The sequence below is a fragment of the Rutidosis leptorrhynchoides genome, chromosome 9 (assembly GCF_046630445.1).
Source record: "Rutidosis leptorrhynchoides isolate AG116_Rl617_1_P2 chromosome 9, CSIRO_AGI_Rlap_v1, whole genome shotgun sequence".
NCBI lineage: Eukaryota > Viridiplantae > Streptophyta > Magnoliopsida > Asterales > Asteraceae > Rutidosis > Rutidosis leptorrhynchoides.
In genome coordinates this window covers 135,472,798-135,495,753 of record NC_092341.1, presented here as the reverse complement: position 1 = coordinate 135,495,753, position 22,956 = coordinate 135,472,798, and the positions used below count along the sequence as shown (strand labels likewise).

The following is a 22,956-nucleotide window of genomic DNA, read 5'->3' as shown; positions in this document are numbered from 1 at the left end:
GCTCTACCGGATAGTAGACTGAACAGAGAAAAACTTTTACCCTTTTACCCTATAAGGCATATTATTATGGCAATTTTGAAATTTAGACAAACAAATCAGGGGCAAATAAGGTATATTTTACAACAAATTGCTGTAGTTCATCTTCTTCATTTTAGCAAGCAGCACTCCATCGAATTTAGCATTTGCCATCTGTTTTACATCACCGTTCTTAAACCATTAGCAGCTTTAAAATTAATTAATTATTATATATTATATATTATATATATATACAAAAATACATATATACACTGATACATAAAGATATGTGGCGGTGCGTGTCACGTGGACTTCGTATTCCTTCCCGGCGATCTACCGCCGGCGAATCTCTCTCACACAGATTATTCTCCTCTGAATCGGTGATATATTTCTACATCCTTTGTATTTTATATTAGTTATTAGTTAATGTTTTACCAAAATTGAAAGTTAGGGTTTGTTGTGGAACTGAAACGGATCTACGAGATAAGCTTATTTAAATTATGTTTTTGCTTTATTTAAATTACTGTACGTATTAGTAGTTCAGCTGATTCATACATTTTTTGTTTATATTCTGATAATTATCATTATCATCATTATGTTTTTGTATTATTTCAATTTAATTGATGGATCGTAACATCGTATTTGCTCTAATTGCTTGCAGCTCGTTCAGTTTTTGTTTGTATTTTAATCATACAGTTCCTTTTTTGTAATGACTTGATTACTGTATCATCTTACTTTTTATTCATTCAATTTTGTTGTATTCTAATCATTCTATTATACATTTATTTATAATTATGATTATAATTATAATTACTGTATCGTATTTTTACCACTATTTGTTTGTGATTCATTCTTTCTTGGCTTAATGATTTACGAATTTGTTGATAGATTTTGTTTTTTTATGTATTGACTGCTACAACAAGACCTTTGAGATTTAATATGTGTGATATGTGTGTGTGAGTCTATGTTTGATCGTACTTTTTGATGTGCATAAATAGAATGTGGGACGATCGGCCTATACAATAGTTGATCATACGTACGATGCGGTTGTGGTTGGAGCTGGAGGTGCTGGTCTTCGAGCTGCGATAGGGTTATCTGAACATGGATTTAATACTGCCTGCATTACTAAGCTGTTTCCAACACGCTCTCACACTGTTGCAGCTCAGGTTTGTTGCCATTTCACACTAATTGGTTATAATGCCTGCAGATAGCTATGTTTATCTTACGATAATTGGTTTGACTGCTTTTGCAACTTTAGTGCATGAGTTGATATTGAGATTCTAAGTTCTAGAACCCTCTTTAACAACTGACTTTTTAAAGGATGATTGATCACTGTAACTTGTGGTTCCAACACTTCTTTTCACATTACAATTTAAATATTTGTGCTTGTGTGAAGTTGTTTTAGCATAATAGAAGTATACATACTTCTATATGTATTTTCTTATATTTTATTGTGTTTTTGTTTTTCTGTTGGGGCTATCATATGTGAATGCCTCCATATAAAGTCGTCTCCATATTTTTTTAGAACCTGAAAGAGGATTTATAGTGTTTTAGTCTTAGTCTGGGATGTGTTGTAACCATAGAAACAGTTAATAGTTAATGTGCCAAATGCCATATTGATAAGCTCGACGACTACAATTTGTCATCGACACAAAGGGAACAAACATATGGAGGGCTGCTGTCTTGTTCAACTTATACATATTTTTTGCTATATTTTATGTTATTTTTATTTTCTGTTCGGGCTATCATTCGCGTATGCTTCTCTATAAAGTGGTCCCCATTTATTTTAAGAACCAGAAAGAGGCTTAATGATTTTTGGGTCTGGGATGTGTTGCAACTATAGAAACAATTAATGGTTTATTTTTAATGTGCTAAATGTCAAATTGATAAGCTCGATGACTACAATTTGTCATAGACCCCAAGTGAACAAACTTGTGATGGAGGGCTGCTGTCTTGTGCAACTTTTGGTTTACTATTTGAGTAATATTCTATAACCAGCTAGATAGTATGGCACACATTGAGCCAGATCCTCTATTCTTTCATATGTTCAATGTATTATACAAAATGATTATTCCCTCAAAATATAGTTACATTAAGTGCCTTTGGCTCTTGAGCTTAAAGACTTGCCCGATTTGATGTTGTTATGGTAAGATAGTAAGATAAGACATATTTGAATCATTGGGTATGTTAGTTTCAGTATCTTAAGTTCTACACAAGTTAAGCAGTTTAGGAACCCCACTTCACATCAAATACTTGTCCTGTTACCAAGTACATGTGTATATCAGTTTTTGTTGATAATCTTGTGATGTAATAATGTTAATTCACTAATATCAAGTAAATTTCTTTTCTTATATCAAGCAAGTTTATATTTATTATATGTTGCTATAGAAGCTCAGTTTAGTTGCGTTTTTTAAATGCATTTATGCATGCAGGGTGGTATAAATGCAGCATTAGGAAATATGACTGAGGATGACTGGAGGTGGCACATGTATGACACAGTCAAGGGAAGCGATTGGTTAGGTAATCTTTTTGTATATGATTGATATATGTCGTATGCATTAAATTTATATGTTATTTAATGTTATCTTCTGCATGTTTCTTTACACTCGCGTTGTTACTTATAGAAATTAATGTTGCAAAAGATTGGTGCATCCTTTTTATGATAATTAAAAGCTTTTGCATGCGATAGGTGATTAGGATGCGATTCAGTATATGTGTAGAGAAGCACCAAAAGCAGTTATCGAGCTTGAGAATTATGGCTTACCCTTTTCTCGAACTGAGGAGGGAAAGATATACCAACGCGCATTTGGTGGTCAGAGTCTCGACTTTGGAAAAGGTTGATACGATTACTCTTGACTGATTATTCGAGATCTTGTTATAAGGGTAGTCCATTATTCATCTGAACTTTGTTCGTGTTCTCTTATAGGAGGACAAGCTTATCGTTGTGCATGTGCTGCTGATAGAACTGGGCATGCATTGTTGCATACATTGTATGGTCAAGCAATGAAACATAATACACAGTTCTTTGTGGAATATTTTGCTTTGGATTTGATAATGGGCAGTGATGGTAATCTTGCTTTCTGGTTTACATATGTATAAATCATGAATTTTCAAACTAAACTAATTATGTGGTATGGTATAATTTGTTTACTTATGTCAAAAATCAGTTTTATCATACGAGTGATTTTTATCAGGTAGCTGCCAAGGTGTTATTGCGCTGAACATGGAGGACGGGACACTACATCGTTTCCGTTCTTCGTCTACAATCTTGGCAACTGGGGTGAATATTATCAGTTGAACTTTTTAATCTCTTGATAGGTATTCTCATTATCCTTTTATCTGATTCTATCTTTGTTATCAGGGTTATGGCAGAGCATATTTTTCAGCAACCTCCGCTCATACTTGTACAGGAGATGGAAATGCTATGGTTGCACGTGCAGGCCTTCCTCTTGAGGTATACTAACAGTATTATTAGATCTAGGGTTTTGGAGATTGGGAAATGAATGGGAATGATAGATTGTGTGTTTGGTTTCAAGGTATGTGTGTTATAATTAAGAATCATATTTTTATAAATTGGAGATATTTTATACCTGCCAGATGGCTTTGGGTTTGGAAATTAATTTCCGTTGCCATTCCACTTGCTAATAATCTAATACCCATAGTGATTTTAAACGGCACACCAAATGTCACATAAAGCTAAATTCATTATTCCCTACATATATCTGTTGATATATGGATCTAATTGATGTTTTTTGGCTTGTGACTTATTTTTACAGGATCTTGAGTTTGTACAATTTCATCCAACTGGTATATATGGTGCTGGGTGCCTCATTACTGAAGGTTGGTTAATTTTATTTTCAGTGCTAATAACAAATAACTTGAAGCCTGTTAAATATTTTGGTTCGTCTTATGCCATATAGGATCTCGTGGAGAAGGTGGTATTTTAAGAAACAGTGAAGGTGAAAGATTTATGGAACGGTACGCCCCTACAGCCAAAGATCTTGCATCAAGAGATGTCGTTTCAAGATCAATGACCATGGAAATTCGAGAAGGTCGTGGTGTAGGTATATTTCATGATCAACTTCATTATAACTGCCAAAAGTAGTTAGGGGCGGAAACTCGTTTGCCACGTTTCTTGTTTAGCTAACTTTTCTGTGTTTATCTGTACGGCCCAATGGCATAAGAATAGAACCATAACTAACTTAGTGTCACATAAATGAGCTAATAATGACCATCGTATTTAAGGTTCAATGGAGGTAGGATCCAGTAGCCCTGTTATGTTTGTTTTAATTTCCATTACTTAGTACTTACTGTTACTCCCCCTTTGGACAGGACTGTATTTAACAAAAAAATAAAAATAATATATAGCTGTTTAAAGATTAATTTGTTTCAGTAGCTCCAATGCAAATTATTTATTTTCTGTCAACAACACATGTGCAATTGTGGCGAGTCCCTAGAATTTCGGGTGACTTACATGCACTCTAAAGCTAGTTAGCTAGTCATATCAGCAAGTTAATAATAGTTTTGTATGGTGTTAAAATGAACTTTTGCATTAGGAACCTACTAATTGCAGTAATAAGTCATATAACTTTAATGATGCATCAATTAGACGTACTTAACTTATTATTTCATTTGAATAGGACCAATGAAGGACCACATCTATCTTCACTTGAATCATTTACCACCAGAAGTTCTAAAGGAGAGGCTTCCTGGTATCTCAGAAACTGCTGCCATTTTTGCTGGTGTCGATGTAACAAAGCAACCAATTCCAGTTTTGCCCACTGTGCATTACAATATGGGTGGAATCCCAACTAATTACCATGGAGAGGTACATCCTGATATGCAAATTTCTTCTATTCAACCGTTAAAGGTGGCAACTTGGGCGGCTTATGCGGGTTGGGTAACAAATCAAAATGAGTAATATCTTGGTATTGTGTAAAATATGATTATACAAACTATGATACTCCAATAATAGTCTAATGTTATGATTGAAATTTAGAATATCTATGCTCTTAAAATACACTGTGGGCAACTTTTGACCTCTCAGAGATTAAAACATTATCTTTAGCTACCCATTTAAGGGGGGTCTTTGGGAGTGCACATTCAAATAATAGCTTATAGCATTTGGAATAAGCACCACTTTTCATGTGTTGGAACTTCAGTTCTGCATTCTTGAACACTTTTGATTGAAACATGATTAGAGATATACAGTGTGAAACATACCTAAGAGGACTTCTTATTTACCATCCGTCTTTTTTTCTTTTCTTTTTTTGAAGGTTGTTACTATTAAAGGTGATAATCCTGATGCTATTGTTCCTGGACTAATGGCTGCTGGTGAGGCAGCGTGTGCCTCTGTTCATGGTGCCAATCGTCTCGGTGCAAATTCTCTTCTTGACATTGTTGTTTTTGGACGAGCTTGTGCTAATAGAGTTGCAGAGATCCATAAGCCAGGTAAAGTTTGTCATTGAAATGTCCCGTTCTTATTGATTAAAAACGTTCCATATTAATTGATTTCGTTGCGAGGTTTTGACCTCTATATGAGACGTTTTTCAAAGACTGCATTCATTTTTAAACAAACCATAACCTTTATTTCATCAATAAAGGTTTAAAAAGCTTTACGTAGATTATCAAATAATGATAATCTAATATATCCTGTTTACACACGACCATTACATAATGGTTTACAATACAAATATGTTATAACAAAATAAGTTTCTTGAATGCAGTTTTTACACAATATCATACAAGCATGGACTCCAAATCTTGTCCTTATTTAAGTATGCGACAGCGGAAGCTCTTAATAATCACCTGAGAATAAACATGCTTAAAACGTCAACAAAAATGTTGGTGAGTTATAGGTTTTACCTATATATATCAAATCGTAACAATAGACCACAAGATTTCATATTCCAATACACATCCCATACATAGAGATAAAAATCATTCATATGGTGAACACCTGGTAACCGACAATAACAAGATGCATATATAAGAATATCCCCATCATTCCGGGACACCCTTCGGATATGATATAAATTTCGAAGTACTAAAGCATCCGGTACTTTGGATGGGGTTTGTTAGGCCCAATAGATCTATCTTTAGGATTCGCGTCAATTAGGGTGTCTGTTCCCTAATTCTTAGATTACCAGACTTAATAAAAAGGGGCATATTCGATTTTGATAATTCAACCATAGAATGTAGTTTCACGTACTTGTGTCTATTTTGTAAATCATTTATAAAACCTGCATGTATTCTCATCCCAAAAATATTAGATTTTAAAAGTGGGACTATAACTCACTTTCACAGATTTTTACTTCGTCGGGAAGTAAGACTTGGCCACTGGTTGATTCACGAACCTATAACAATATATACATATATATCAAAGTATGTTCAAAATATATTTACAATACTTTTAATATATTTTGATGTTTTAAGTTTATTAAGTCAGCTGTCCTCGTTAGTAACCTACAACTAGTTGTCCACAGTTAGATGTACAGAAATAAATCGATAAATATTATCTTGAATCAATCCACGACCCAGTGTATACGTATCTCAGTATTGATCACAACTCAAACTATATATATTTTGGAATCAACCTCAACCCTGTATAGCTAACTCCAACATTCACATATAGAGTGTCTATGGTTGTTCTGAAATATATATAGATGTGTCGACATGATAGGTCGAAACATTGTATACGTGTCTATGGTATCTCAAGATTACATAATATACAATACAAGTTGATTAAGTTATGGTTGGAATAGATTTGTTACCAATTTTCACGTAGCTAAAATGAGAAAAATTATCCAATCTTGTTTTACCCATAACTTCTTCATTTTAAATCCGTTTTGAGTGAATCAAATTGCTATGGTTTCATATTGAACTCTATTTTATGAATCTAAACAGAAAAGTATAGGTTTATAGTCGGAAAAATAAGTTACAAGTCGTTTTTGTAAAGGTAGTCATTTCAGTCGAAAGAACGACGTCTAGATGACCATTTTAGAAAACATACTTCCACTTTGAGTTTAACCATAATTTTTGGATATAGTTTCATGTTCATAATAAAAATCATTTTCTCAGAATAACAACTTTTAAATCAAAGTTTATCATAGTTTTTAATTAACTAACCCAAAACAGCCCGCGGTGTTACTACGACGGCGTAAATCCGGTTTTACGGTGTTTTTCGTGTTTCCAGGTTTTAAATCATTAAGTTAGCATATCATATAGATATAGAACATGTGTTTAGTTGATTTTAAAAGTCAAGTTAGAAGGATTAACTTTTGTTTGCGAACAAGTTTAGAATTAACTAAACTATGTTCTAGTGATTACAAGTTTAAACCTTCGAATAAGATAGCTTTATATGTATGAATCGAATGATGTTATGAACATCATTACTACCTTAAGTTCCTTGGATAAACCTACTGGAAAAGAGAAAAATGGATCTAGCTTCAATGGATCCTTGGATGGCTCGAAGTTCTTGAAGCAGAATCATGACACGAAAACAAGTTCAAGTAAGATCATCACTTGAAATAAGATTGTTATAGTTATAGAAATTGAACCAAAGTTTGAATATGATTATTACCTTGTATTAGAATGATAACCTACTGTAAGAAACAAAGATTTCTTGAGGTTGGATGATCACCTTACAAGATTGGAAGTGAGCTAGCAAACTTGAAAGTATTCTTGATTTTATGAAACTAGAACTTTTGGAATTTATGAAGAACACTTAGAACTTGAAGATAGAACTTGAGAGAGATCAATTAGATGAATAAAATTGAAGAATGAAAGTGTTTGTAGGTGTTTTTGGTCGTTGGTGTATGGATTAGATATAAAGGATATGTAATTTTGTTTTCATGTAAATAAGTCATGAATGATTACTCATATTTTTGTAATTTTATGAGATATTTCATGCTAGTTGCCAAATGATGGTTCCCACATGTGTTAGGTGACTCACATGGGCTGCTAAGAGCTGATCATTGGAGTGTATATACCAATAGTACATACATCTAAAAGCTGTGTATTGTACGAGTACGAATACGGGTGCATACGAGTAGAATTGTTGATGAAACTGAACGAGGATGTAATTGTAAGAATTTTTGTTAAGTAGAAGTATTTTGATAAGTGTATTGAAGTCTTTCAAAAGTGTATAAATACATATTAAAACACTACATGTATATACATTTTAACTGAGTCGTTAAGTCATCGTTAGTCGTTACATGTAAGTGTTGTTTTGAAACCTTTAGGTTAACGATCTTGTTAAATGTTGTTAACCCAATGTTTATAATATCAAATGAGATTTTAAATTATTATATTATCATGATATTATCATGTATGAATATCTCTTAATATGATATATATACATTAAATGTCTTTACAACGATAATCGTTACATATATGTCTCGTTTAAAAATCATTAAGTTAGTAGTCTTGTTTTTACATATGTAGTTCATTGTTAATATACTTTATGATATGTTTTCTTATCATAGTATCATGTTAACTATATATATATATCTATATATATGTCATCATATAGTTTTTACAAGTTTTAACGTTCGTGAATCACCGATCAACTTGGGTGGTCAATTGTCTATATGAAACATATTTCAATTAATCAAGTCTTAACAAGTTTGATTGCTTAACATGTTGGAAACATTTAATCATGTAAACATCAATCTCAATTAATATATATAAACATGGAAAAGTTCGGGTCACTACAGTACCTACCCGTTAAATAAATTTCGTCCCGAAATTTTAAGCTGTTGAAGGTGTTGACGAATCTTCTGGAAATAGATGCGGGTATTTCTTCTTCATCTGATCTTCACGCTCCCAGGTGAACTCGGGTCCTCTACGAGCATTCCATCGAACCTTAACAATTGGTATCTTGTTTTGCTTAAGTCTTTTAACCTCACGATCCATTATTTCGACGGGTTCTTCGATGAATTGGAGTTTTTCGTTGATTTGGATTTCATCTAACGGAATAGTGAGATCTTCTTTAGCAAAACATTTCTTCAAATTCGAGACGTGGAAAGTGTTATGTACAGCCGCGAGTTGTTGAGGTAACTCAAGTCGGTAAGCTACTGGTCCGACACGATCAATAATCTTGAATGGTCCAATATACCTTGGATTTAATTTCCCTCGTTTACCAAATCGAACAACGCCTTTCCAAGGTGAAACTTTAAGCATGACCATCTCTCCAATTTCAAATTCTATATCTTTTCTTTTAATGTCAGCGTAGCTCTTTTGTCGACTTTGGGCGGTTTTCAACCGTTGTTGAATTTGGATGATCTTCTCGGTAGTTTCTTGTATAATCTCCGGACCCGTAATCTGTCTATCCCCCACCTCACTCCAACAAATCGGAGACCTGCACTTTCTACCATAAAGTGCTTCAAACGGCGCCATCTCAATGCTTGAATGGTAGCTGTTGTTGTAGGAAAATTCTGCTAGCGGTAGATGTCGATCCCAACTGTTTCCGAAATCAATAACACATGCTCGTAGCATGTCTTCAAGCGTTTGTATCGTCCTTTCGCTCTGCCCATCAGTTTGTGGATGATAGGCAGTACTCATGTCTAGACGAGTTCCTAATGCTTGCTGTAATGTCTGCCAGAATCTTGAAATAAATCTGCCATCCCTATCAGAGATAATAGAGATTGGTATTCCATGTCTGGAGACGACTTCCTTCAAATACAGTCGTGCTAACTTCTCCATCTTGTCTTCTTCTCTTATTGGTAGGAAGTGTGCTGATTTGGTGAGACGATCAACTATTACCCAAATAGTATCAAAACCACTTGCAGTCCTTGGCAATTTAGTGATGAAATCCATGGTAATGTTTTCCCATTTCCATTCCGGGATTTCGGGTTGTTGAAGTAGACCTGATGGTTTCTGATGCTCAGCTTTGACCTTAGAACACGTCAAACATTCTCCTACGTATTTAGCAACATCAGCTTTCATACCCGGCCACCAAAAATGTTTCTTGAGATCCTTGTACATCTTCCCCGTTCCAGGATGTATTGAGTATCTGGTTTTATGAGCTTCTCTAAGTACCATTTCTCTCATATCTCCAAATTTTGGTACCCAAATCCTTCCAGCCCTATACCGGGTTCCGTCTTCCCGAATATTAAGATGCTTCTCCGATCCTTTGGGTATTTCATCCTTTAAATTTCCCTCTTTTAAAACTCCTTGTTGCGCCTCCTTTATTTGAGTAGTAATGTTATTATGAATCATTATATTCATAGATTTTACTCGAATGGGTTCTCTGTCCTTCCTGCTCAAGGCATCGGCTACCACATTTGCCTTCCCCGGGTGGTAACGAATCTCAAAGTCGTAATCATTCAATAATTCAATCCACCTACGCTGCCTCATATTCAGTTGTTTCTGATTAAATATGTGTTGAAGACTTTTGTGGTCGGTATATATAATACTTTTGACCCCATATAAGTAGTGCCTCCAAGTCTTTAATGCAAAAACAACCGCGCCTAATTCCAAATCATGCGTCGTATAATTTTGTTCGTGAATCTTCAATTGTCTAGACGCATAAGCAATCACCTTCGTTCGTTGCATTAATACACAACCGAGACCTTGCTTTGATGCATCACAATAAATCACAAAATCATCATTCCCTTCAGGCAATGACAATATAGGTGCCGTAGTTAGCTTTTTCTTCAATAACTGAAACGCTTTCTCTTGTTCATCATTCCATTCAAATTTCTTCCCTTTATGCATTAATGCAGTCAAGGGTTTTGCTATTCTGGAAAAGTCTTGGATGAACCTTCTGTAGTAACCAGCTAGTCCTAAAAACTGGCGTATGTGTTTCGGAGTTTTCGGGGTTTCCCACTTTTCAACAGTTTCTATCTTTGCCGGATCCACCTTAATACCTTCTTTGTTCACTATGTGACCGAGGAATTGAACTTCTTCCAACCAAAATGCACACTTTGAAAACTTAGCGTACAATTCTTCCTTCCTCAATACTTCTAATACCTTTCTCAAATGTTCACCGTGTTCTTGGTCATTCTTTGAGTAAATAAGTATGTCATCAATGAAAACAATGACAAACTTGTCAAGGTATGGTCCACACACTCGGTTCATAAGGTCCATGAACACAGCTGGTGCATTAGTTAAACCAAACGGCATGACCATAAACTCGTAATGACCGTAACGTGTTCTGAAAGCAGTCTTTGGAATATCATCTTCTTTCACCCGCATTTGATGATACCCGGAACGTAAGTCAATCTTTGAATAAACAGACGAGCCTTGTAGTTGATCAAATAAGTCGTCGATTCTCGGTAGTGGGTAGCGGTTCTTGATGGTAAGTTTGTTCAACTCTCGGTAGTCGATACACAACCTGAATGTACCATCTTTCTTCTTGACAAACAAAACAGGAGCTCCCCACGGTGATGTGCTTGGTCGAATGAAACCATGCTCTAAAAGTTCTTGTAATTGGCTTTGCAGTTCTTTCATCTCGCTGGGTGCGAGTCTGTAAGGAGCACGAGCTATTGGTGCAGCTCCTGGTACAAGATCTATTTGAAATTCAACGGATCGATGTGGGGGTAATCCCGGTAATTCTTTCGGAAATACATCGGGAAATTCTTTTGCAATGGGAACATCATTGATGCTCTTTTCTTCAGTTTGTACTTTCTCGACGTGTGCTAGAACAGCATAGCAACCTTTTCTTATTAGCTTTTGTGCCTTCAAATTACTAATAAGATGTAGCTTCGTGTTGCCCTTTTCTCCGTACACCATTAAGGGTTTTCCTTTTTCTCGTATAATGCGAATTGCATTTTTGTAACAAACGATCTCCGCTTTCACTTCTTTCAACCAGTCCATACCGATTATTACATCAAAACTCCCTAACTCTACTGGTATCAAATCAATCTTAAATGTTTCGCTAACCAGTTTAATTTCTCGATTCCGACAGATATTATCTGCTGAAATTAATTTACCATTTGCTAATTCGAGTAAAAATTTACTATCCAAAGGCGTCAATGGACAACTTAATTTAGCACAAAAATCTCTACTCATATAGCTTCTATCCGCACCCGAATCAAATAAAACGTAAGCAGATTTATTGTCAATAAGAAACGTACCCGTAACAAGCTCCGGGTCTTCATGTGCCTCTACCGCATTAATATTGAAAACTCTTCCACGGCCTTGTCCATTCGTGTTCTCCTGGTTCGGGCAATTTCTAATAATGTGGCCTGGTTTTCCACATTTATAACAAACTACATTGGCATAACTTGCTCCGACACTACTTGCTCCGCCATTACTCGTTCCGACACCATTTGTTCCTTTCGTTCTATTAACCCCTGGTCCGTAGACCTCACACTTCGCCGCGCTATGACCATTTCTTTTACACTTGTTGCAAAATTTGGTGCAGAACCCCGAGTGATTCTTTTCACACCTTTGGCATAGCTGCTTCTGATTGTTGTTGTTGTTGCGGTTATTATTGTTGTTGGGATGATTGTTGTAGTTGTTGTTGTTGTTGTTGTTGTTGCTGTTGGGCCGTTTGTTGTAGTTGCGATTGATGTTGCGATTGTTGGGATAATTGTTGCGATTATTGTTGTAATTGCTGTTGTTGTTGTATTGGTGATTCTTATCACCGTTTTTCTCCCACTTTCTTTTGACTTGCTTCACATTGGCCTCTTCAGCAGTCTGTTCTTTAATTCTTTCTTCAATCTGGTTCACTAGTTTGTGAGCCATTCTACATGCCTGTTGTATGGAGGCGGGCTCGTGTGAACTTATATCTTCTTGGATTCTTTCCGGTAATCCTTTCACAAACGCGTCGATCTTCTCTTCCTCATCTTCGAATGCTCCCGGACACAATAGGCACAATTCTGTGAATCGTCTTTCGTACGTGGTAATATCAAATCCTTGGGTTCGTAACCCTCTAAGTTCTGTCTTGAGCTTATTGACCTCGGTTCTGGGACGGTACTTCTCGTTCATCAAGTGCTTGAATGCTGACCACGGTAGTGCGTACGCATCGTCTTGTCCCACTTGCTCTAGATAGGTATTCCACCATGTTAACGCAGAACCTGTGAAGGTATGCGTAGCGTACTTCACTTTTTCCTCTTCAGTACACTTACTTATGGCAAACACCGATTCAACCTTCTCGGTCCACCGTTTCAATCCGATCGGTCCTTCGGTTCCATCAAATTCCAAAGGTTTGCAGGCAGTGAATTCTTTGTAGGTGCATCCTACACGATTTCCTGTACTGCTAGATCCAAGGTTATTGTTGGTATGTAGCGCAGCCTGTACTGCGGCTATGTTTGAAGCTAGAAAAGTACGGAATTCCTCTTCATTCATATTCACGGTGTGTCGAGTAGTCGGTGCCATTTCCTTCAAAATAGTTAAATGGAACAAGTTAATCATACAGAATATTAAGAGTAGTTAATAGTATTTCGTAGCATAATATGAACTCATTTATAAAAGCTTTTTCTTCATATTAGCGTTTTATAAGTTTAAATTCGGGTAGTACCTACCCGTTAAGTTCATACTTAGTAGCTAATATACAATTCAACTACTACAATTCTATATGAAAAACTGATTATAATAATATTTCGCGTTCAAACTTTTATACAATATTTTACAAACTTACAATACCGCTTATTTTACATAAAGCATGAAATATAGCACACAATAACTTTGATACAAGATAGTTGTGAAGATAATTCTAGCTAGTACACAAGTCGTTCAGCAAAGGCAATAAAGACACGTAATTCATACGTCCAGAAACAAGTCATGCATTCTGGTTTTACTAGGACTACTTCCCATCCTTGGTCTTGTGCAACATAACCGTTATGGCCGTTGATAAGACAGCGTGTTGTAACGTCGTCAAAGGGACGAGGGTTACGTAATGTCCAACAGTCCCGTAATAATCTAAAAACCTCATTTCTTACCCCAATTACCGACTCCGTCACTTGTGGAAACGTTTTGTTTAATAGTTGTAGCCCGATGTTCTTGTTCTCACTTTGGTGAGAAGCGAACATTACTAATCCGTAAGCATAACATGCTTCTTTATGTTGCATGTTAGCCGCTTTTTCTAAATCACGAAGTCCAATATTCGGATATATTGAGTCAAAATAATTTCTTAACCCGTTGCGTAAAATAGCATTTGGGTTCCCCGCAATATATGCGTCAAAGTAAACACATCGTAACTTATGGGTTTCCCAATGTGATATCCCCCATCTTTCAAACGAAAGTCTCTTATAAACCAAGACATTCTTGGAACGTTCTTCGAATGTCTTACAAACTGATCTCGCCTTAAATAGTTGTGCCGAGGAATTCTGGCCGACTCTAGACAAGATTTCATCAATCATGTCTCCGGGTAGGTCTCTTAAAATATTTGGTTGTCTATCCATTTTGTGTTTTTAAACTGTAAAATAGACAAGAGTTAGATTCATAAAAAAATACTTATTAATACAAGCAATTTTTACATATATCATAAAGCATACGAACACTATATTACATATATTACACCACACGAATACAACTATCTTATTCCGACTCGCTCGTTTCTTCTTCTTCGGTTTTGGTTCGTTTTGCCAAGTTTCTAGGGATATATGATGTTCCCCTAATACGAGCCGTCGTTGTCCACATTGGTTTAGAAAAACCTGGTGGTTTAGAGGTTCCCGGGTCATTGTTACAACTTAAGGACTTCGGGCGTTGACGATACATATAAAGTTCATCGGGGTTGGAATTAGATTTCTCTATTTTTATGCCCTTTCTCTTATTATTTTCTTTTGCCTTTTTAAATTCAGTTGGGGTAATTTCTATAACATCATCGGAATTCTCGTCGGAATCCGATTCATCGGAGAATTGGTAATCCTCCCAATATTTTGCTTCCTTGGCGGAAACACCATTGACCATAATTAACCTTGGTCGGTTGGTTGAGGATTTTCTTTTACTTAACCGTTTTATTATTTCCCCCACCGGTTCTATTTCTTCATCCGGTTCCGATTCTTCTTCCGGTTCCGATTCTTCTTCCGGTTCCGACTCTTCTTCCGGTTCCTCTTCGGGAACTTGTGAATCAGTCCACGAATCATTCCAATTTACATTTGACTCTTCATTATTATTAGGTGAGTCAATGGGACTTGTTCTAGAGGTAGACATCTATCACATAATATCAAACGCGTTAAGAGATTAATATATCACATAATATTCACATGTTAAAAATATATAGTTTCCAACAAAATTTGTTAAGCAATCATTTTTCAAGTAAACACGGTCGAAGTCCAGACTCACTAATGCATCCTAACAAACTCGATAAGACACACTAATGAAAAATTCTGGTTCTCTAAGACCAACGCTCTGATACCAACTGAAATGTCCCGTTCTTATTGATTAAAAACGTTCCATATTAATTGATTTCGTTGCGAGGTTTTGACCTCTATATGAGACGTTTTTCAAAGACTGCATTCATTTTTAAACAAACCATAACCTTTATTTCATCAATAAAGGTTTAAAAAGCTTTACGTAGATTATCAAATAATGATAATCTAATATATCCTGTTTACACACGACCATTACATAATGGTTTACAATACAAATATGTTACAACAAAATAAGTTTCTTGAATGCAGTTTTTACACAATATCATACAAGCATGGACTCCAAATCTTGTCCTTATTTAAGTATGCGACAGCGGAAGCTCTTAATAATCACCTGAGAATAAACATGCTTAAAACGTCAACAAAAATGTTGGTGAGTTATAGGTTTTACCTATATATATCAAATCGTAACAATAGACCACAAGATTTCATATTCCAATACACATCTCATACATAGAGATAAAAATCATTCATATGGTGAACACCTGGTAACCGACAATAACAAGATGCATATATAAGAATATCCCCATCATTCCGGGACACCCTTCGGATATGATATAAATTTCGAAGTACTAAAGCATCCGGTACTTTGGATGGGGTTTGTTAGGCCCAATAGATCTATCTTTAGGATTCGCGTCAATTAGGGTGTCTGTTCCCTAATTCTTAGATTACCAGACTTAATAAAAAGGGGCATATTCGATTTTGATAATTCAACCATAGAATGTAGTTTCACGTACTTGTGTCTATTTTGTAAATCATTTATAAAACCTGCATGTATTCTCATCCCAAAAATATTAGATTTTAAAAGTGGGACTATAACTCACTTTCACAGATTTTTACTTCGTCGGGAAGTAAGACTTGGCCACTGGTTGATTCACGAACCTATAACAATATATACATATATATCAAAGTATGTTCAAAATATATTTACAATACTTTTAATATATTTTGATGTTTTAAGTTTATTAAGTCAGCTGTCCTCGTTAGTAACCTACAACTAGTTGTCCACAGTTAGATGTACAGAAATAAATCGATAAATATTATCTTGAATCAATCCACGACCCAGTGTATACGTATCTCAGTATTGATCACAACTCAAACTATATATATTTTGGAATCAACCTCAACCCTGTATAGCTAACTCCAACATTCACATATAGAGTGTCTATGGTTGTTCTGAAATATATATAGATGTGTCGACATGATAGGTCGAAACATTGTATACGTGTCTATGGTATCTCAAGATTACATAATATACAATACAAGTTGATTAAGTTATGGTTGGAATAGATTTGTTACCAATTTTCACGTAGCTAAAATGAGAAAAATTATCCAATCTTGTTTTACCCATAACTTCTTCATTTTAAATCCGTTTTGAGTGAATCAAATTGCTATGGTTTCATATTGAACTCTATTTTATGAATCTAAACAGAAAAGTATAGGTTTATAGTCGGAAAAATAAGTTACAAGTCGTTTTTGTAAAGGTAGTCATTTCAGTCGAAAGAACGACGTCTAGATGACCATTTTAGAAAACATACTTCCACTTTGAGTTTAACCATAATTTTTGGATATAGTTTCATGTTCATAATAAAAATCATTTTCTCAGAATAACAACTTTTAAATCAAAGTTTATCATAGTTTTTAATTAACTAACCCAAAACAGCCCGCGGTGTTACTACGACGGCGTAAATCCGGTTTTACGGTGTTTTTCGTGTTTCCAGGTTTTAAATCATTAAGTTAGCATATCATATAGATATAGAACATGTGTTTAGTTGATTTTAAAAGTCAAGTTAGAAGGATTAACTTTTGTTTGCGAACAAGTTTAGAATTAACTAAACTATGTTCTAGTGATTACAAGTTTAAACCTTCGAATAAGATAGCTTTATATGTATGAATCGAATGATGTTATGAACATCATTACTACCTTAAGTTCCTTGGATAAACCTACTGGAAAAGAGGAAAATGGATCTAGCTTCAATGGATCCTTGGATGGCTCGAAGTTCTTGAAGCAGAATCATGACACGAAAACAAGTTCAAGTAAGATCATCACTTGAAATAAGATTGTTATAGTTATAGAAATTGAACCAAAGTTTGAATATGATTATTACCTTGTATTAGAATGATAACCTACTGTAAGAAACAAAGATTTCTTGAGGTTGGATGATCACCTTACAAGATTGGAAGTGAGCTAGCAAACTTGAAAGTATTCTTGATTTTATGAAACTAGAACTTTTGGAATTTATGAAGAACACTTAGAACTTGAAGATAGAACTTGAGAGAGATCAATTAGATGAATAAAATTGAAGAATGAAAGTGTTTGTAGGTGTTTTTGGTCGTTGGTGTATGGATTAGATATAAAGGATATGTAATTTTGTTTTCATGTAAATAAGTCATGAATGATTACTCATATTTTTGTAATTTTATGAGATATTTCATGCTAGTTGCCAAATGATGGTTCCCACATGTGTTAGGTGACTCACATGGGCTGCTAAGAGCTGATCATTGGAGTGTATATACCAATAGTACATACATCTAAAAGCTGTGTATTGTACGAGTACGAATACGGGTGCATACGAGTAGAATTGTTGATGAAACTGAACGAGGATGTAATTGTAAGAATTTTTGTTAAGTAGAAGTATTTTGATAAGTGTATTGAAATCTTTCAAAAGTGTATAAATACATATTAAAACACTACATGTATATACATTTTAACTGAGTCGTTAAGTCATCGTTAGTCGTTACATGTAAGTGTTGTTTTGAAACCTTTAGGTTAACGATCTTGTTAAATGTTGTTAACCCAATGTTTATAATATCAAATGAGATTTTAAATTATTATATTATCATGATATTATCATGTATGAATATCTCTTAATATGATATATATACATTAAATGTCTTTACAACGATAATCGTTACATATATGTCTCGTTTAAAAATCATTAAGTTAGTAGTCTTGTTTTTACATATGTAGTTCATTGTTAATATACTTTATGATATGTTTTCTTATCATAGTATCATGTTAACTATATATATATATCCATATATATGTCATCATATAGTTTTTACAAGTTTTAACGTTCGTGAATCACCGATCAACTTGGGTGGTCAATTGTCTATATGAAACATATTTCAATTAATCAAGTCTTAACAAGTTTGATTGCTTAACATGTTGGAAACATTTAATCATGTAAACATCAATCTCAATTAATATATATAAACATGGAAAAGTTCGGTCACTACAGTCATTCTAGTTTTTAGGCATCTATCATATAAAATAACACACAATATGGCCTTACATTACTGTGTTACAGGGGAAAAACAAAAACCTTTGCCAATGGATGCGGGAGAAAAGACTATTGCATGGTTAGACAAGATCAGAAATTCAAATGGCTCGCTTTATACCTCAAAGATCCGGTTGAATATGCAACGGATTATGCAAAATAATGCTGCTGTATTTCGCACACAGGAGACACTAGAAGAAGGTACACCAGAATACATTAGATCTTTTTGTGGCCCCTATTAGTAGACTTTTTAATTAATTATTTGTTTAAGAGTTGTAGTAATCGATGACTCAATGTTCTCACAAAACAGTCTATTGATAATATATATTAAACCGAACAAATACACAACACTTGCTCTAACTTTCGGTGTAAAACTATTTATGTTGCCAATTCACACCATATTTGGTGTACAGTGTTCGTTTATTTACCACGTTGATCTTTTTCAAGCATCTTGTTTAAAGACTCAGTAATGTTAGATCTTCTTTTTGATTAGTTTGTGTACTCGTTAGATATTTATATATAATGAAAATGAAATTATATTATTTGTAATATAATATTATATAGTCTATCATTATAAATCATCGTGTTTGAGATATTATAATGTTTACAATAGTGAAATTAATATATCTTGGTTAAGAAGTTTTCAATTAATTAATTATTATCTAGAAAGTTTAAAAATATTATATGTTAAAATATATTAAACTACAACTCTGTTCTACTTCTATCATCATAGGATACATTACAACCTTTGTCAAATTAATTTATTATTCTTTGTTATATATTAGCTCATTATTGGAGTGATTGCAGGTTGCACTTTGATTGACAAAGCATGGGAGAGCTATCACGATGTTAAATTGAAAGACCGAAGCTTGATTTGGTAAACTTCTTTCAATTTTTAACATTCACTGTTTCATTGAAGTACTCTGTTTTAAAACTCATACACGCTGTATGCATATTACAGGAACTCGGACTTGATAGAGACCATAGAGTTGGAAAACCTTTTAATTAATGCATGTATTACCATGCATTCAGCTGAAGCTAGGAAAGAAAGTAGAGGAGCTCATGCTCGTGAAGATTTTTCGGGTAGTTCATATCACAAATTCTTTATTTAGTCCGCTCATCTCTTATCTTATTTTGTCTAATCAAAATTGGAATTATATGCTCTTGCAGAAAAGAGATGATGAGAAGTGGATGAAACACACACTAGGGTATCTCTCTCTCTCTCTCTCTCTCTCTCTCTCTCTCTCTCTCTCTCTCTCTCTCTCTCTCTCTCCCCCCTTAATATACACTTGTTCACGTACACATACACACATGATAGGAGTTGGCTATATAAAATTTGTTACCACTTCTGTTTATACCGAACGAGTTTACGTACGTGATGCTTGATGGGAGTTAAACCAATTATGAAAACTCGGGGTTATTAGCAATGTGTGTACTTTGTAATTACATTTACTAGCACATACAGTTTAACAAGTAAATTAAATACTGATTTTTGTAATCTTATTGTTATGTTACAATTTTATATATCTATTATACAAAACTGCCTTCAGAATCAGCGTACCGAAATTTAAATGGATATGCAGTATGGGTATTAATTTGCAGCTCTACATTTGGGCATCATGGTAGTAAACCTTATTACAGTTAAATACTAGTGTTGTAGCGCTTTGCATAAGTTGAGATATTAACTGTAATACTTGTACCATATTCGCAAATGGTAAATCTGTTTTTTATATTATTTCTCAATATAACTGCATTTTATTTATTTTAAAACGTGCAGATACTGGGAAAATGAGAAGGTCCGGTTAGACTACAGGCCAGTTCATATGAATACTCTTGATGACGAGGTTGAGACTTTCCCTCCGAAGGCTCGTGTGTACTAACTTTATTACACGAGATTTTTCTGTTTCGGCCAAGAGGTTACCTATAATTTATCGAAAATTGTTTGAACTGCCAAGTTTTGAACTGCCAAATTTTGTGAATAAGTTGGTGCATTTATCATTTGATGCACATCCCTAGAAAACTGCACATAAGTTATCTTTGAAAAAACTCGATAGCAGCTTTTGTTTGTAACTTTCCATAGACCTACACATCATATGTTGTATTGTAGATCATGATCTAACCTTGTGGTTGTCATGGATAGCCACAAGTTCATCCTGATATAAAATAAGATTGTGCTTTCGAAAGTTAAGCACTATATATTGAAAGTTAACTTCTTTTTAGTTGGTTTCAGTAATGTCTAAAGCACTTTAAAATGCAAATGATCTTTGTTGTAAGACAAAATTACTCCCGTCGTCCTTGAACATATAGTAAAATCATACGCGTCGTCCTCAAAGTTTTTTTTTTGCGTTCATCGTCACTGAACTTGCATTTTATAACTTGTGTCGTCCTTTTGTTAACTGTCCGTCTCTTTTCTCCGTTAACCTCTAGCATGTGCCAAACATATGAGGGCAATTCTGTCATTCACTATATGTTTAAGGACGACCGGTGTAATTTTGTCTTTCCTCCTTTCTTCCATTATCTTCATCTTCATCCCCAATCCCCAATATTTTACAAACCCTAGTTTCATCTTCACAAGCTTCTCATTTTTTTCATTATAAAAATTATAAATATAAATCAATAAGCAATTTCATCTTGAAAATACCTATACAAAATCAACAAATAATAATCAGTACTATATATTTTTCAGCAATTTCATTTTTCAGCTGATGAACACGTACCAAATGAATTCCAAACTCCAAATCGAACAAACTGAAGCCTAAAATTCATTGTATGAGTCTCTAACGGTAGCGACTAACATAAAATATGAAGAATCAATGACTAAAACTACAACAAATTTGCAGAATTCGTGATGAACAAGCACAGTGAACTTGAAATTCACAAACGAAATCCGTTGCGTTTTAGTACGCGATTCCTTTACAAAATATGCTTCAAATCGAACGTCTAACAATCATTGATCAAAATCAGAAGCTGAAACATATCATACATCACGAATTTTATCATGATCGATACAGTTGACTTTTTGAGATGAAGTTTGACTTCATGAATTCATCCTTGATTTGGAGAATTAGGATTTGAGACTTTCCAGGTAGTTTCACCGTATGAATTCACACAACTTTGCACTTTTACATTTCGTTCTATCATTTTGATTTGGAGAATTAGAATTTGAGACGACGATGATGATGTTGAATCCATATCTGTAACCCCAAAATCGAAATAGCAACCAGATCTGTGACCCCAATCGATTTGTTGATAGAAGAATCGAAGTGAAACTTTTTCATTTTCTGATAGTTGATTTACAGTACAAATTTTTTTTGTATAAATCATATTTAAATAAAGATTTAATTTTTTTTTGTACAGAGTATTTTTTTTGTTGAAGTTGTGGATTTCACCATCTGGAAAATAAAAAGGAAAAAGGAAAAAAGAAAATGAGTTTTAAAATAGAAAAGAGAAAAGAAAAAGGAAAAAATAAAAAAGAAAAGAAAATATCTAAATTATTTACGCCGGTAGTCCTTGAACTATAAAAGATATAAAATGACAGAATTGCCCTCACATGTGCCAGGTTAACGGAGAAAAGAGACGGACAGTTAACAGAAGGACGACACAAGTTATAAAATGCAAGTTCAGTGACGACGAACGCAAAAAAAAAACTTTGAGGACGACGCGTATGATTTCACTATATGTTCAAGGACGACGGGAGTAATTTTGTCTTGTTGTAACCACACAACAGGTTGAATAAACTGAAAGACGACAACAACAACAATACCCAATCCCACACATGTAGGGTATGGGGGAGGTGAGACTTAGACAATCCTTCCTCTACCCTAGGACAAAGAGAGGTCATTTCATCACCCCGAGTGAAACACTCACAAGGGTAGAGAAAGTCCTCTCTCTCTATGTTCGACGGATAAAGAGATTGCTTCTAACGGACCTCCGGCCACAAAGATGAAAAAAAATAAAAATAAATAAAATTGATAAATAAATAAATAACTCGTAAAAAGGAAAAGTCGACGCCATGAAAATGGTGGAACAAATTTTCATGGGTTTTAAGAGTTGCCTAGGATTCGATTTAGGCTCTAAGCTACAGTCAAGTCGCCAATAAGTAGACGCTTGCTGATGGCTCCCGAAACAGAGTCGTATCAAAAAAAAAAAAAAAAAAAAAAAAAGTACCTTAGAGTGTTATTCGGAGCACAAGGCGTATAAAGTAAAGATGCCCTAAAGGGGCAAAAAGCATTTATGTCCACATACAGATAAAAACACATCATAGCAAGCAAATCTAAAAAATACACCTACAAACATACATAAAACCGTATCTACCCAAACCTACATAAACATACCAACGT

The 22,956-nt window shown here is 34.5% G+C and overlaps 1 protein-coding gene across 1 annotated transcript; it reads left to right on the top strand.

The window, feature by feature from the left end:
* Positions 1 to 170: 170 nt before the first annotated feature.
* LOC139867661 (succinate dehydrogenase [ubiquinone] flavoprotein subunit, mitochondrial) lies at positions 171 to 20,820 on the top strand. Its single transcript, XM_071856025.1, has 16 exons — positions 171 to 395; positions 1,014 to 1,181; positions 2,448 to 2,535; positions 2,705 to 2,851; positions 2,942 to 3,082; positions 3,210 to 3,295; positions 3,377 to 3,469; positions 3,792 to 3,855; positions 3,936 to 4,079; positions 4,656 to 4,843; positions 5,292 to 5,466; positions 18,647 to 18,817; positions 19,424 to 19,493; positions 19,578 to 19,698; positions 19,787 to 19,824; positions 20,394 to 20,820. Exons 4-16 carry the CDS (start codon positions 2,728 to 2,730, stop codon positions 20,494 to 20,496), a joined length of 1,518 nt encoding a protein of 505 aa, XP_071712126.1. The 5' UTR covers positions 171 to 395; positions 1,014 to 1,181; positions 2,448 to 2,535; positions 2,705 to 2,727; the 3' UTR covers positions 20,497 to 20,820.
* The last annotated feature ends 2,136 nt before the right edge of the window (positions 20,821 to 22,956 follow it).